Source organism: Nyctereutes procyonoides, unplaced genomic scaffold, assembly GCF_905146905.1.
Source record: "Nyctereutes procyonoides isolate TBG_1078 unplaced genomic scaffold, NYPRO_anot_genome, whole genome shotgun sequence".
Classification (NCBI taxonomy): Eukaryota; Metazoa; Chordata; class Mammalia; order Carnivora; family Canidae; genus Nyctereutes; species Nyctereutes procyonoides.
Window position 1 is genome coordinate 27,083,079 of NW_026575142.1, and position 15,916 is coordinate 27,098,994.

A 15,916-nucleotide genomic window follows, 5' to 3' on the forward strand; every position below is an offset into this window, starting at 1 on the left:
GTTTTCTCTTTCTCTTCTAGAATGTAAGGCCCATAACAAAAGAGGGGTTTGTCTATTTTTATTGTTTTATCTCCAGTGCCTGGCACAAGGCACTCAACAAATATTAGTTGAATGAACGAATATAATGAACAAGCAGTATACAACTGTACTTTAAATCTGAGATATAGAGGAGAATATGCCAAGCTAGGAGGCCCTAACAAGGTGGATGACCTTGGGCAAGTTATGCAGCCTCTGAGGGGTTTGCGTCCTCAAATGTAAAATGAGGTGTTTGGATTAAATGATCGCTAAAATCACCTTAGCTCTAAGAAGTTATGATTGAATGACTCTGAGGTTTGATTACTTTTCACTTTTTACTCTCTGTGACACCTCAGGCTGTGAAATACAACATTCTCGGTATATATACTCCCTTCCTAATGAATAGTGAAAAGAGAGAAATTAAACAAGATTACAGACAAATTCATTTTAGCAATATCAACATATGACACGATCATTATGTAATATTTCAATGCTCATAGTGAAAATAGAGACCTTACTTCTAAAGAAGACATGACAGTTATTTTTTAATCCACCTGGCATTTCAATTAGGAGGGAGATAACTAATGTGTTTACCCCAGAATACTTTCTTAGCTCATCATTGTTCTAAGGACATAAGACTACATCACAGCAGGAAACAGCTATTGCCAGTTCAAGTAGTCAGCTCTGCTTTGGAAAAATGCTCTCGTAAGTGAACAAAGTGAACACCACCTAAAAGAGATTCATGTTACTTATTTATGCATATAGACATCACCTACTTCCAAGCAAATTATAATAAGAGGCATTAGTACTATTGTGCTGGACATCTCCCCCTTGGGTCACATCTACTGTCTATTCTTTCCTGTAGCCCAGGGAGTTGTCTTGTATAGCTCCCTTGCCCTCTGGGTTCTGGTTAGATTCAGCCAAAATGGTACACTGGAGGTGGGGATGAGAAAGGAGACTGATGTTGGGAGAGTTGTTTCCCCAGCTCCTAGCCCTGCAGAGTTGTGATGACCAGCTGCGTCCTCCACCAGAGTTCTCAGCTCCTGTCAGGTGGCCCTCCTCACACAGCTTTCTCTGACTCTGGTCAATGGGTGATAAAGCAGCCCAGCTATTGCATGATGTCTTATGATTGCCCTGAATTCCAACCCTCCTTTGTCAATTGTCCCCTTATTATATTCTTGATTTATTCTAATTTTGAGTGTGCCATCTGTTTCCTATTAAGAATCATTAAAATAGAAAATTAGTAAGAGAATGTAAGACAAAAAATTAAGAGGATGGGAATATAGTTATGTCAGCAAACCAAGACTAAAAAGGGGTGCTGTAATTGAACATGGTTAAAGTTAAAGGGAAGCATTTAGCTCTTATTTGCTAATAATAGACAACATCCCAGCACATCAGGAGCTGACAGCATGTACTGGGGGAGGGAGGCAAACCATGCAATGGATAGCATTTTTAGTAGAACTGCTTTACAGAAGAATCTAAATCAATCCTCATATGATATTGCATCAACCTTTATAAGGCCTATGATATAAAATTAAACCATAGTCCTATGAAACTTTCTCTAGAAAGTGAAAATGATGCTGCATGCAAAGTGATAAAGAGTGAAAATGTTATTGTACAAGGATATGCAATATTCTTGTCATCTGACTTGGTATAGAAATAGAGTTTGGAAACTTCAGGAATGAATAATAGTCGTGTCCCTTAGATATTCCTTCTAACTATTGGTTTTTCTTGGCCAGATTTAAAAAACATACTTTAATTGTAAAGTATTTATGTCCATTGTCGATACAAACAAGCGCTCAAAATATAATATGATACACCCCAATTCCTAAACCAGCACCAAAAGAAAATTATTAACAGTGTCCTTATATTCCTTTTTCTATATACATGGGGATATATATACGTTTAACTTAGCTGGAATCATACTGCATATAATATTTTTAACCTATTTTTTAAAATTTATCAATAAATTGTATATTTTCTCCTGTTTTCCTACCACATAATTTTTAGAGTTTATATAGTATTTCATTATGGGAAATATTGCATTTAATCAATTTCTTATTTTGGAATGTTAAATTATTTTCAACTTTTTGCCATTTTAAGGCTGTAATAAACATACCGATACCCAAATCTTTGCGTATGTCCCTACTTTTTAATTTTTAAACTTTGTTTCTTTTCTTTTTTAGGATTTTATTTATGTATTCATGAGAGACACAGAGAGAGGCAGAGATATAGACAGAGGAGAAGCAGGCTCCCTGCAGGGAGCCTGATGCGGGACTTGATCCAAATACCCCCAGATCACGACCTGAGCCAAAAGCAGATGCTCAACAACTGAGCCACCCAGGCCCTCTTAAACTTTGTTTCTTAATCCTTAAGGCTTTTGCGAGTGGTTTTCTTATTTATTCTTCAGAAAGTGTGTGACAACCTACCCTCTTACCAATGGTGGATGTACTTGTTCATCAAGTTGGAGATTGATGGCAAAAATATTCAAGTTTAGGGCACTGATAAGGGGCCGTAATACAAATAGTCTGAATTGTGAACTGAAAGGAGATCTATTCAAATAACTAGGCAGGATGGTTGCAAATTTGACTTTCTATTTTGATTTCTTGCCCATATAGAGAGTTCAAAATATTTGCATAAAGAATGCCATGCAAAGTAATTCTTTTGGGGCCAAATTTTTATCAGAAGCTTCCTGGGTTGAAGCCCACAGAGCTGTCTGTACCACAGAGTATAGAAGAGATAATGTTGGCTGAAAGGTTTTGAGGATAGAGGTGACAAAGTGTCCATCTTTGGAAGAAAAAAAAGATCTTTGATCTGACTTTCATAGACAATCTGACTTAGAGAAATACCAAGCCCCCCAGGCTCTTTTGAAATTAAATGCACTTCCACCCCTACATGACTTAGGGGGTGGACTGCTGATTGTTTATTGTCTATTGTTATTGTCTAATTAGATGCTTTATTAATAGTGTTGGATTTATATAAGTTGAAATAAGAAAAGTATTGTGTGCAATGTTGCTTTTCCATATCATTTCTCTCTGGATTCATTTAGCAGAGGTTTATCATGTATTTCTCATTTGTAAGAGGCAATACTAGATACAAATAAATACTATACTGTAAGGAATGTTCTTTACCTTTCAGAAATTCACACAAATGTGTGAAAGAATTATATGATGAAATATAGATGCTTGTCAAATTGATTGCAGGGAGTGTATCGAGTTAAGAATTATGACCTCCTTCTGCATGAGTCACTAAAACCTTTGAAATAATGACCTGGAAGCAAGGTATAGAAGCTTATTTGTTCAAGGATTCAACATCACACAGATTGCTTCAAATCAGAAACCAAACTGTCTTCCTTCCATAATGTTTTAGTCCTAACTTTTTGCTTTCTATGTGTAAAAAAATTCTTATTTCTTTTTTTTTTTTTAAATTTTTATTTATTTATGACAGTCACACAGATAGAGAGAGAGAGAGGCAGAGACACAGGCAGAGGGAGAAGCAGGCTCCATGCACCAGGAGCCCGACATGGGATTCGATCCCGGGTCTCCAGGATCGTGCCCTGGGCCAAAGGCAGGCGCCAAACCGCTGCGCCACCCAGGGATCCCAAAAATTCTTATTTCATGCTGAATTATAATAATTCTTGGACTGAAGGAGTGAAAAATATAATTTAATGACTATGTACTATCAGTCCAAGTTTTTTAGAATTAAACTCTGAGGTACTCTAATGCTGTAAACATTGTTTCCTAGTGGAGTTTTTAATAGGAGAAATATTGTTTGGAAGATTAGAAAGGTAAAGTAGGATATAAAAATGATCTCAAGCTCTTTGAAAAGTTAGCATAGCATTATGTTACAGAAAAATTATTTGGTTTATTTACACTTTTACTGGCTTAACTTCATCAAAATGAGCAAAATGTAGGACTATGGAAGGGGAACATCCAACATAGATAAGAAGAAGAGATAGGGGCATAATTAGGGCCTGATTTCCCTATCATTGGAATGTTACAAGGATCACTCAAAAAGTGAAAAGCAGGGTGTTTGAAATCTGTGTCTCAACAAATGTCCCAAAGGGCTAGCTAAATATCCTTAGCCTTAACTTTAGCTTGAGGCATTCAAAGCCAATAATTCTTGACACATAGTTCCTGCTTCTATTAATTGACAAAAAGTGAATGGAACTGTCCTTAGGGAAGTGCTTAGTTCAGACTTTACCATCCTGCAAATAAAACTGCTGGCCCTGTTCCCATCCACAACTTTGTTATTCAAGGATGAGAGACCAGAAGAAGCTTCCACTCACCTAATCAATTAAGCACTGTGTCAGACATGATACAAGGTGCCGCAATACCAAGATGAATATTGCAGACCAATATGGAAACTGCTACACTAAGGATACCTAAATAGTGCCTTAGAAGGTACACCTATGTCTGGAAGAGAGGGAGAAAGAGAAAGGCTGAGAGAGTAATGCTACAATTGCGTCTTAAAGGATGGACAGGAGCGATTTAGCAGGCTACAGGCAGGGCAGACCATGCCAGCTGTGTAGTAAAGATGAAATCTATCAGTATTAATGCAGCGGCAGAGCCTCGTGAAAAAGAATCCAGGAACTCAAGGCAGGACAAAGAAGGGAGAGTAATAGATCTTCACCAAGGGTCATCGGTGTGCCAAGGATAGAGCTAAGACTTTTTCCTAGAGGGTTCAGAGGATGAGTCAAGGAGGAGATAGTATTTACCCTGATGATAAGGATAGAGTAAAACTGACAGGTAGAAGAGGGAAAGGCAATCGATCTAGTGAAGCTTTGCTAAAGGCAGATAGGAATGAAAGTACATGGCCACCTTTTTCTTCTGTTTATGTTCTCACCCTGGACATCTCATCTAATCCTGTGGCATCTAATACCATTGTAAATAGATATTTCCTTAATTTAGATCTCCAGCCCTGAACTGACCCTCAGCCACCCAGCTGTACGGATGTATGCTTATTTGGAATCTCCACTCAAGGTCTTGCAATCACGTCAACTGTTTAATATTCAATACTGAGCTCCTGGTTGTCTTTCTTTCCCAAACCTGTTATTCTTCCAATCTTCCATCCCAGTTATTGGTACCATCATTCAACCAACTGCTCTAGCAAAAAGCTAGGAATCATCCTTGATTCCCTTATTCTTCAATCTTCATATCTAATTCCTCAGTGAGCAATTTGATTCCACTCAAAAACCTTCTCAGGTCTGAACACTTCCCTTCATTTCCTGATCCAAGTGATCATTTTTACCTTATTCTTCTATCTGGTCCCCCTTGCTTCTCCTTTGTTCCTCTACTATCCATTCTCCACTCAATATCCAGAGCTACCTTTAAAAAAATGTAAGTCAGATCGTGTCACTCCCTGCTTTAAGCTCTCTAACAGCTTTTCCTTGTTTCTAGACCTAAATCCTCACCTAACCTCTTAGCTCCCAGCTAGCTTCTCAATATCACCTTCATTCTTAACTCATATCACATGCTCTAGCTGTACTGGCTTCTTCTCTGTCTTGAAAATGCACAAAGTCTTTCCCACTCAATGCTATTGGACCTAGAGCTCCCACTTCCTGTAGTGATCACCCTCCATCTCTTCCTGTAGTTATCTCACAATCATCTTTCAAGTTTTAATTCAAGTGTCATTACAAAAATATGCCTTCTTAATGAAAATTCTACCCCAATTTTTCTAAATCATTTCTATAATTATTTCCTTCTTAGAACTTGAGATGTAATATTCTGTTCATTTTCATTTACATGTTTCTTCGTTCTCTCTTTCTAGAGAGTCCCAGCTCGGTGAAATAGAGGCCTTATTTCTCTTTAAGCATCATACTCCAAGTACATAGCACAGTATCTGGCTTAAAGCTTGTGTTCAATAAATATTTGTTGAACAAATGAATGCCAAAGTCAGTAATATCTTAAGACTATAGATAAGGGTTGACAGAATTAAATACACAAAGACATTATGTAAAATAAGGATTGAAAAGGATCATTTAGTTTGCTCATTTGGACATCACTGGTGAGAGTACTGAATTTGGAGGGAAGGCAGTGGTAGGAATGTCATGGGTAAGGAGTAAAACGGGAGATGTGAAGTTGAAGAAAAGTATTCTAAGATGCTCGACTGAAAAGGGAACAATGAAAGTATAGTCTTGGGGATCTAAAGAAAGTTTTTAAAATTTTGTAAATGTGTGAGACCTGTATATATTTCCATGTGAGGAAAAGGAAGCAGTACAGACCAAGAGTTTGAAGTTACAAAGGAGAGAGAGGTAGATGATGGAAAAAGTTTATGGAGAAGATGGAATTGGGGAGTAGGATCTAGAGCCCAAAAGGGATAAGTCTTTAACAAAAGAAAGGCATCTCTTCTTCTGAGGGGCACGGCATCGTGGAAAATATCATTTAGAGATTCCATTTCCCCTGATAAAAGTGAAGAAGGAGGCAAATATGGAACTTAACATAGTAAACAGGTTTTAGAATACAGACATGAGAAATTAAGAGGCATTAACCAGGAGTTCATAAAAGAAATGCTAAAAAAAAAAAAAAAAAAAAGAAAGAAAGAAAGAAAGAAATGCTGATTGTCAATGAAGATTCAGTTGAAACCATAAGTTTGGTGCCAGTTTCTACAATTGTGTGATTCATTCATCAATCAAATGTTTATTAGGTATATACTATGGTCTAGACCCTTTAGTTGATGTTGGAAATGCCAGATAAATACATCACACTTTCTGAAGTCTGGTGGGAGAGGGAAACAAGCATATTAATTAGCAAAGCCTTGTGATGAGGGCTCTACTAGAGGAATAAAATTATGCAACCAGAACACAGAGGATGATAGAAAAGGAGTGGGTAGTTTCGGGTCATAGAATCGATGGTTATGATTGAAAATTTCAGAATTGGAACTGAAATGTGCTTGATGACAATAGGATCCTGGAGGAAGAGGTGGCTCCCTGGAATGGAGGAAATCATGAAACTGTGAGATTAATAGATTGGAGGCCATTCAGGCAGAGCTGAAGTTGCGTAGGAAAGTGGAAAGAGTTGTTTTGGACAAGGAGTCCTATGTGGCTGTGACCCGCATATCTGAATTCTTGATGAATATCTGTGAATGACCTGGAAGTCCACACATGCCAGTGATAAGGACAGGTAGAAAGTGATATAGCCAGATACAGTTAATACAGAAGGAAGAAAGCATTGTACATGAGAGGAATATCATCGGGGTGTAAAGCAGCAGTGAACAAGGAGGAAAATGCCCAAACCATTTCCCAGCCTCCTGGCACATGGGGAATCAGAAGATAATCATCCTTTACTCAAGAGAATTGCAGTCAAAACAGTCAAAATGTGCGATGATACAGGAGTTTCAGAGAGCCCAGTAGAAAGCACTGAGAGAGAATAAATTGTGCTCACATAAGAGAAGGAGGGAGGGAGGGAGAGAGATGGGGGAGGAAGTAAGAAAGAAAGGGAGAGAGAGAAGAGGGGGAGAGGAAGAGTCAGAGGGAGAAAGAGAGAAAGATGGAGAGAGAGAGGCTCACACTCTAGCAATGTCTGAAGATGGCAGAGAGTTGGGAATGGAAATGATTGATCCTAAGATGACAAATGCCTCAGGTATGACTTACTTCTAGAGCCTGCAGAGGATAGTGGGCCAAATGATGTCTGCAATCTGAAGACACCAGCAACGTGGGGTTGGTCTGCTTGTAGTCAAAGGATGTTGACAAAAGGACCACTGACTTCCCTCCAATGCCAACACCGAGTGTAAATGAGCATTGTTGGTCTGTTGGAGCCCAGAGGAAAATGCTCTTTAATATCTTCTTTTTAAAAACATTTAGTTTTGAAGTAGGTTTTCTCTGATTACAAAAGAAATACATATTCATTGTAAAACAATAAAGTAACACTGAAAAGCATAAAGCATAAAAAAGACCACTTAAACCCCTGAGGAAGAAGATATAACCATGTTAACATTTCCACATCTGGCACTGATGGAACGCTGCGGCATTTATCCGTTAGGGCTCCAAAACATACCTCGGCAGTGTTTCCTATGTCTGTCTCTCCTACCCTCTTCTTTCACTTCCCATCTTTGGTTCTGCTTCCTTTCTAGCTTCGTCTCCATTCTTCCCAAATTCACATCTCAATGATGTCTGGAGTGAAATTACTGTGCGTCTATTCATCTATTCACTACGCACTGAGTGGATGTCTCCATTGTGGCTGCTGGTGTTGGAGTTGTGACGCCTGTGGCCATGTTGCTTGGGATGCTTCTTTTAGTTCTCCCAGGGGTCAGAGACCATGTTTGCTAGGGAAAATCTGAAAGCACTTAGCTTTTCATATTCACTTTTTTAAAAAAATTTTTATTTATTTATTCATGAGAGACAGAAAGAGAGAGAGAGAGAGAGAGAGAGAGAGAGAGAGAGAGAGAGAGAGAGAGAAGTAGAGGCAGAGAAAGAAGCAGGCTCCCCACCGGGCATGGAGCCCAATGCGGGACTCGACCACAGGTCCCTGGGATCATGACCTGAGCTGAAGGCAGATGCTTAACCGGCTGAGCCACCCAGACACCCTCATATTTACTTCTTAAAAGAGACAATGTCACATTGTGGGTGAAGCTAACCTGTCCCCCACACAGAGCTTCTGCTGGCAGTTACTCACTATCATTCACCATGGAGGTGCTCTGCTCTTTACCAGCAAGATCCAGTCTCTTGAGTCACACACAACATGGCAAGCCAGAGTGGTTGACTTCAACTGCCCCGTCACTAGGGGACCTTGAATAATGGTTTCATCCCCTTGAAAATCCCTATGTGTACTTTCAGTTTCCTCAGTCTGCCTCCATTTCCAGAGAACAGAAGTAAATCAGGGCCAGTAAGAACAATGCTCTCACCCTTTTTGAGCTGGATAAATTTGTCCTTTATTTTACCACATAAGTCAGAACTACTATATATCACAACTCTGCTAATTTTTCTTCTCCTCCTTCCTCCCACCTATCTCCTGCCACTTCCCCAGAAGCATAAAGCTTTCAACATCCTGCTGTCCATTAGCATAAATAAACTCATGCTTTTAAAGTAAAAATAGGTTTAAAGCTATATTTGTTAAAGACTGCATTACCATAAGGGGATAAAAATATTCTTGAGTAACAGGTAGATCATATACTTTAGAGACAATAACATGCTTCTATTGTGGTTCCCTGAAAGTCAATTATTTTAGCCCTAGATTTAAACTTTAGATCTCAGCATAAGTTATGTTTCCACCTCAGAAATTGTTAAACCATGCAGTTTCTCAGGACATGTACCTTCACGTTTTCATTTATTTTTTTTCTGTTGTCAATATACTGTGGCCAGATCTAAGAAATGAAAAAGATAAAGTGCCATTTAAATTCAATATTGGCTATATGAACCAGTGAATATTTTCTCATTACTTTTCACCTCATTTTGACTTATCAGTTGTTAATTTAAATTCTGTGTATCATTTATACAATAGATAAGAAAATACTGGGCTGAAAAAGAGCAGAAGTGGCAAGAAATGGAAATGAGAGATCTTCAGCGCCTGGAAGAACTAAAGAAATTAATGGCTGAACAATCAGTGAAAGACCGAGAAAGGTAAAAGAAAAATCTTAAATTGCATAGTGATGGAGGTGGTAGGGTAACCAGTAGCAGAGGGAGGATTTTTCTATACTTAATGTGTTCTTACAATATTTATATTCACAAATAGATAAAATGATACTTATAATGCATTTCAGTCTTATATTCATACACAAATCTCTAGCTTGCCATTTAGTTCCTTAGATAGCTTCCTAGTTAAAACCCTCAGAGACAATTTCATAGTGTTTGATTGCCCACTGTGTGCATGAAATGATACTGGCTGCTGCTGTGACTGAATATGTTGACCTAGAAGGAGGAAACCATTATTCAGTTAAGAAGGGAGACCCATTTACTGTGAGGATGGCTGGGGAAGGCAGTACACAATTATACCTGTATGTAATTCATTCTAGTATACTTAGAATGCACCCTATATAGAAAAACACAGAGGATTTCTTGGAATGGTATAATTTTAGAGCTGAAAAGGACATTTGAGATCAACTAACCCAGTGTCCTCATTTTATGAATGAGTACCCTGAGAAATTAAAATTACTTTTCCAAGTTTACTGTATCAATCAGGGTCAGTGAGGATACAGAGACAACATAGTAATTTGAATAGGGAAAATTTAAGATAAAGAATTACTAATTCTAATAGAAAACTTCTGTTATATAAAGAGATAAAGAGAACTTTAAAGAAAATCCCAGGGCTGAACGAAGGTTCCCATAGCAGAAACAAATGTGGAAGGGTCCTCACCCCACCCCCACACTCCATGGTTGGGATTCAAACCTCATTGTAGAAGACACGGTTGGGGTTCACTGCATAGTGAAGTTCTTAGATGGGCTCAACCAGCATATGTTCATAGTCACTGGGCAAGCAGGAAACACCCTGCTTGAGTATAGGAGACCAAAGCTAGAAGTCAACCACTGGGAGGCCTGCAAAACTCAGTGGGAATCTGACCATGGGAGTGCCTCTGAAATTTGATGGGAAGCTGATCATTGAATGTCATTGGAACTCCATGGGCACAGGTGCCACTGGGTGTACCCCACACATGCAGCAGGCAGCCATATGGTAGAAGCAAGAAGGAGTACACCAGAAACAGGAAAGAAGGCCACTTCTTCCATCACCATCTTTCCAGAACCCCTTTCTGACATAACATTGTGCCAGCTGAAAGGGAGAAATAGTCACAGGGTGTAGCTCTACTTTCATAGAGTAGGCAATGAAGAGTAGGTTTGGAGTTATGAGATAATAAATTGATAACTGGCTTCTGAGTAGATTTTAACAAGAGATAAATTAAGAATAGCTCTTTTGTTTCACAAAGCGGGTCACAGTAACTTTACTGTTAGTGTAAAAAAACTTGCCTGGAACTCTGTAGTTTCTGCTAAATTTTGCTGTGAACCTAAAAGTGCTCTAAAAATAAAGTCTATTTAAAAATTACCTCATAGGGGTGCTTGGGTGGCTCAGTCAGTTGGGCTTCTGACTCTTGGTTTCAACTCAGGTCTTGATCTCATGGTTCATGAGATTGAGTCCCTTTTTGGGATCTGCTTGGATATTCTCTCTCCCTCTGCCCCTTCCCCACTCTCTCTCTCAAATACATAAATAAATCTTTTTAAAAAATAATGAAAATTACCCCTTAGACTTATATTGGAAAATATAACCATTTTATACAACGAGGTTCACTTACATCTAGGAAGCTTCCTTTGTGACCCATGGGACAGTTATCTCAAACTCCAGTCCCCAAGTTTGCAGAGTAAATCTGAAGTTCCATGTAGATGCCAGACAATTCCTAAAGATTTTCTGGATGAAATTTACATCATTTTTGAGATATCTCATAATTTTAGAGTTCAGTTTAATCTGTTATGGAGAAAACTGAGAATACAGAAAAGCCAAAGCTCAAGGCTAAGAGGTAAAACAGCCAATGAGAAACCAGCCAAACAAGCACAAACTAAGATAAGGTGGATACCAGCAAATAGGTCATGCCATGGGTCAGAGACAAAAAAATCCCACTAAAGAACAAGACAATGGTGGAGGCCAAAGGCTGGTTAGGTAATCTGAAGCTATGCTGGAAAAACAAGAGAGAGCCATAGGAATTAAAGGGGGTGGGTATAACAGAACAGATGTGAGGTCCCAGCATCTAGCAGGCATGCTTCTAATAGAATCTCCCCTTCAGAGCCAGGGAGTTTCTTTGATTACAGAGCCATTTCAGTCTTTTGCTTCCTGTTCCAATAATTATCAAGATTAGCTGACTCAGAACTCCAGTTGAAAAGAAGAAAAGGAAAATCAGATTAATCTGCATTACATAACAGGAAAAAATAGGCATGTCACACATAGCAAAAAGAGTACGAAGTACTAAAAATCAGGGGACCAGGGTTTTAGTCTTAAATGTTCATTGAATAGTGTATGACTTGGCCAAAGCCATTTGTTTAACTTCTATGAAGTTCTACCTTGTTCTTTGTAAAATTGAACTGGATCGTTTCTGAGGGCTAAATGAGCTATCAACTTTTAGGGGTCTATGATCTGTAGGTTCAACTCACGTGAAATGTAGATTTGGATAGTTATGAGCCTAATATTTGCATGCCAGTGGGAAATCAGTGGAGAAGTTCATTAAAACATCAGGATAATATAATGTATCAAAAAATTGTTTCCCGAAAATGTTGGATAATGTTGTAGATGAAAGCATTGTCCTCATTCTGTGACTTAGGGAGATGGAGTTCAACATGTAAAAACTACTGGTAGCTTTTGCTTCTGGCAAGAACCAGAAGTTCTGTTCTTTAATAACCACCCTCACACTAAGAAATCTGGCTAGGTATTTTTTTCTCTACTACTAAATACAGTTCACAAATCTCATATTTAATTTTTTAACTGGAGGCACATATTTTTGCATCAGAATAAAAGCTTGAGACAGTTTCTAGATCTGTTAAAAACACACACCCATGGCCTTGAGGGTTTAAAAACTTCTGTTGTTCATTTTCTTTTTCTATTTTTTAATTCTAAGTTTCTTGAAAATAATATCCATAAATTACCAAATATATTAGGTCAAACTGTAAGAAAATTCCATTTCTGTAGGTCAGAAATGGTTAAGTATTGGCAGTTTCATGTGGTTCAGCATAAAAAGATATAGTGATTCATTTTATTTATTAATTATGTCTTCCTTCTCAGTTATAATCTGTGTTTCACCCTCATTTAAAAATATTTTTAATTAAATTTAATATATAGTGTATTACTAGTTTCAGAGGTAAGGTTTAGTGATTCGGCGCTTGCACATAATACCCAGTGCTCATCACATCATGTGCCCTCCTTAATGTCCATCACCCAGTTACCCCATCCTCCCACCCAGTTCCCCTCCAGCAACCCTCTGTTTCCCATAGTTAAGAATTATTTTATTTTATTGAAGTTGTCTTTGCCAAAGTTTCCACTAACCTCCTGATTTCCTAAGCTCTATTCTCTTTCTGAACATGTCAGAGAAGTTAAGAGGGAAGGTTCTTTAATCAGGTTGTCGACATTAGAATCCTGGCTCCATACTTTATAACTATATGACTTTGGGGTAAGTTGTTCAACTTCCCTGTGCTTAAATTTCTTTATCTGTACAATAAAGGCAAATCTAGTGTCTACTTTATAGGAGTGTTGCAAGGATTAAAGAAGTACTGAATGTAGCACACATTAACTATAAGTGATTACTATCAATTGAAATTTTAAAACATAAGATACTTCCTAATAATTTTTTTCTCAAAATATTTAAGAATTTTAACATTTTAGATAAAATGTCTCGTTATTACATGTTTTATTAAAAATAAAACACGAGGTTCAAGCTAAAGTGCCCGTTGATCACTACTGTCATATAATGTCTTCTCTTGAAGTCCTTTCTGTTATCATTTATCTACTGATACATATGCATACATACTATATGTACCTATATAAAAAATGAGTTTAAAAACAAAAACAAAAACCCCAATACATTTTATAATATAATACTATTGTATTAACTCCAGCTGACATAACAAAATACTATAGACTGGTGGCTTAAACAACAGAAATTTATTTTCTCACAATTCTGGAGACTAAAAGTCCACGATCAACATGCCAGCATGGTGACTTTCTGGGGAGAATTCTTTCTGGCTTTTAGACAACTGTTTTCTTGCTTTGTGTCCGTAGGTGGAGAGAGAGACAGTAGCTCTCTGATGTCTTGTCTCCCAAGGACACTAATCCAGTCATGAGGGTCTACCCTCATGACCTCATCTAAATTTATTTCCCAAAGGCCTCATCTCCAGACACCATCACATTGGGTATTAGGACTTCAACATATGAATTTTAGAGGGACATGTTCAATTTATAACAACCATGTGTGTTTATAAAAGCATTTATGTATCTATAAGTTTACCTATTTATTATTAACTATTTTTTGATTACTGCTAGCATTTAAGATTTTTGTGCCAATTAGGAAAGGTGCTCTGTTTTAATGGCAAACTGCACAGATTCTCTACCTGAATAGACAAATTAGGAAAAGACCCCTTTCGGAACCATGGCAGTCAGCTTGACAAGCAGCAGCAAAAGTGGACTCCTTCCCTGTTTATAATCCTGGTCCAATATCACGTTTGCAAAACACAAACTTTAAAATTATATGTAGCATCTCTGCAAATAGATGTACCTAATTCTTTGAAAATAGTAAGTATTATCCACATTTCTTCTAAAATTTAGCCATCTGGACTTTATTTCCAAGAATGCTATGAGCTAAGTGTCTGACTTTCATTTTTTGGTTTAAATTGATAGGATGAATCATTAAATAATTGATGTTGAGAGAGTTGCCTAACTCACTGAGTTGAAATGCCACCTTTATTATGTATTATACTTCTAATTATACTTTCGTATCCATATGGACTCTCGATTAGATTAAATAAAGACTGATCTATATTTATATCTCTACATCGATACTGTGCTGTTTTAATTAATCTGTTTTGCTATTTGACAGAGCAAGTGTTCACTCATTATTCTTTTCAAAAATATTTTTCTTATGTCAAATTTCATTTTTAAAAATTCTGTTGATTGTTTGCATTGAAATTTTGTTAAAGAATACATACCAAACTTAATCTCTAATCTAGAATCATCCTTCTGGAATAGCTCTCCAGTTCAAGTCTTCTCTCAGCTTCTTCAAAAGATTTCATAGGATTTTTTCTGGTGAAGGCTTCAAAATTATTTTGTAATAAGTAGAAATTGATGATCAAGAAGCGAATTCTAGATTTTCTTTAGTAGCTGTGTGAGGAAAAGTTTATGAACTAGGAAGGGACACAGAGGTGACAAATGTCCATCAAGTATTTAGGTAAAATATGAGGACTTGTTTCATTAGGAGTAGAGTTTGAGGTAAGACAGAGAAAGAAACATGGTCTTGAATATTATTGAGCTATTTCTATCCTCTTAGGTTGAAAGATTTAGTTAGTATGTTCCCAATCTCTTATTTTCTAATAAATATATTTAGCTATAGGTTCCTTTTTTCCCTGTCTCTTTAGCTGCATTCTACAAGTTTTGAAATAGCATTTCATTATCTAATTTCTAAATAGTTTACATCTCATTTTTGATGTCCTAACAATAAATTGGTAGATATTGGGGTATTTGCCAAAGGCAAGGTTACTTATAGTTTTCAATTTTTTCTACTTGTCTATTTTCCACATCTTTTCATAATAATGTGCAAAAATTTAGAATGCTCTATAGAAAGCTATTAATCTTACTGCTTTTAACATTTAAAAAACCCTCTTTATTGAAGAACTTATATATTACAAACTCTTGTTTTCAGTGTACAATAATTTTTAGTAAATTTGTGTAGTTGTACAACCATTGCTATAGTCTAGTTTTACATCATTTATATCATCCCAGAAAAATCACTCACACCCATTTCCATTAATTCCTGATCCTACTCCCAAGTCCCAAATAACCACTAATCTATTTCTGCCTCAATAGATTTGCCTTTTCTGGACATTTTATATAAATGTAATGCATCTGAGTTCTTTTCCTTAGCATAATGTTTTTGAGGCTCATCCATGTTATAGCAAGTATTGTTTTTTCCTTTTTATTTCCAAATGGTATTCCGTTTCAGTATTACTTTTCAGATCTGTTTTGCTAGGACAATATATGTTTCTTCATGTTGGTAAGAGATTAATGTGGATGATCAACCAAGCAGGGTTCAAAATTTACATAAAAGTATGATATCAACTCTATAAAAGACTTTACTTTGTATTGAGGTCAAGTATTTACTCACATCATTCCCAAAAGTGTGAAGAATAATAACTGATCTCAACTTCTTAATGAGACCCCATCATGCAGAGTAGTGAACAAAGATGAAAACTTTCCATTAAAAGTATCTCAAGTAGCAGCCCGGG

General features: G+C 37.1%; 1 protein-coding gene across 2 annotated transcripts in view; it reads left to right on the forward strand.

The window, feature by feature from the left end:
• The window catches only part of CCDC148 (coiled-coil domain containing 148), a 233,757-nt gene that overhangs the window by 171,070 nt on the left and 46,771 nt on the right, over nt 1-15,916 (forward strand). For both annotated transcript variants that reach the window (XM_055307649.1, XM_055307648.1), the window contains one exon: nt 9,453-9,571. In XM_055307649.1, the coding sequence (XP_055163624.1) occupies nt 9,453-9,571 (119 nt within the window). The remainder of the gene's footprint in view (nt 1-9,452; nt 9,572-15,916) is intronic.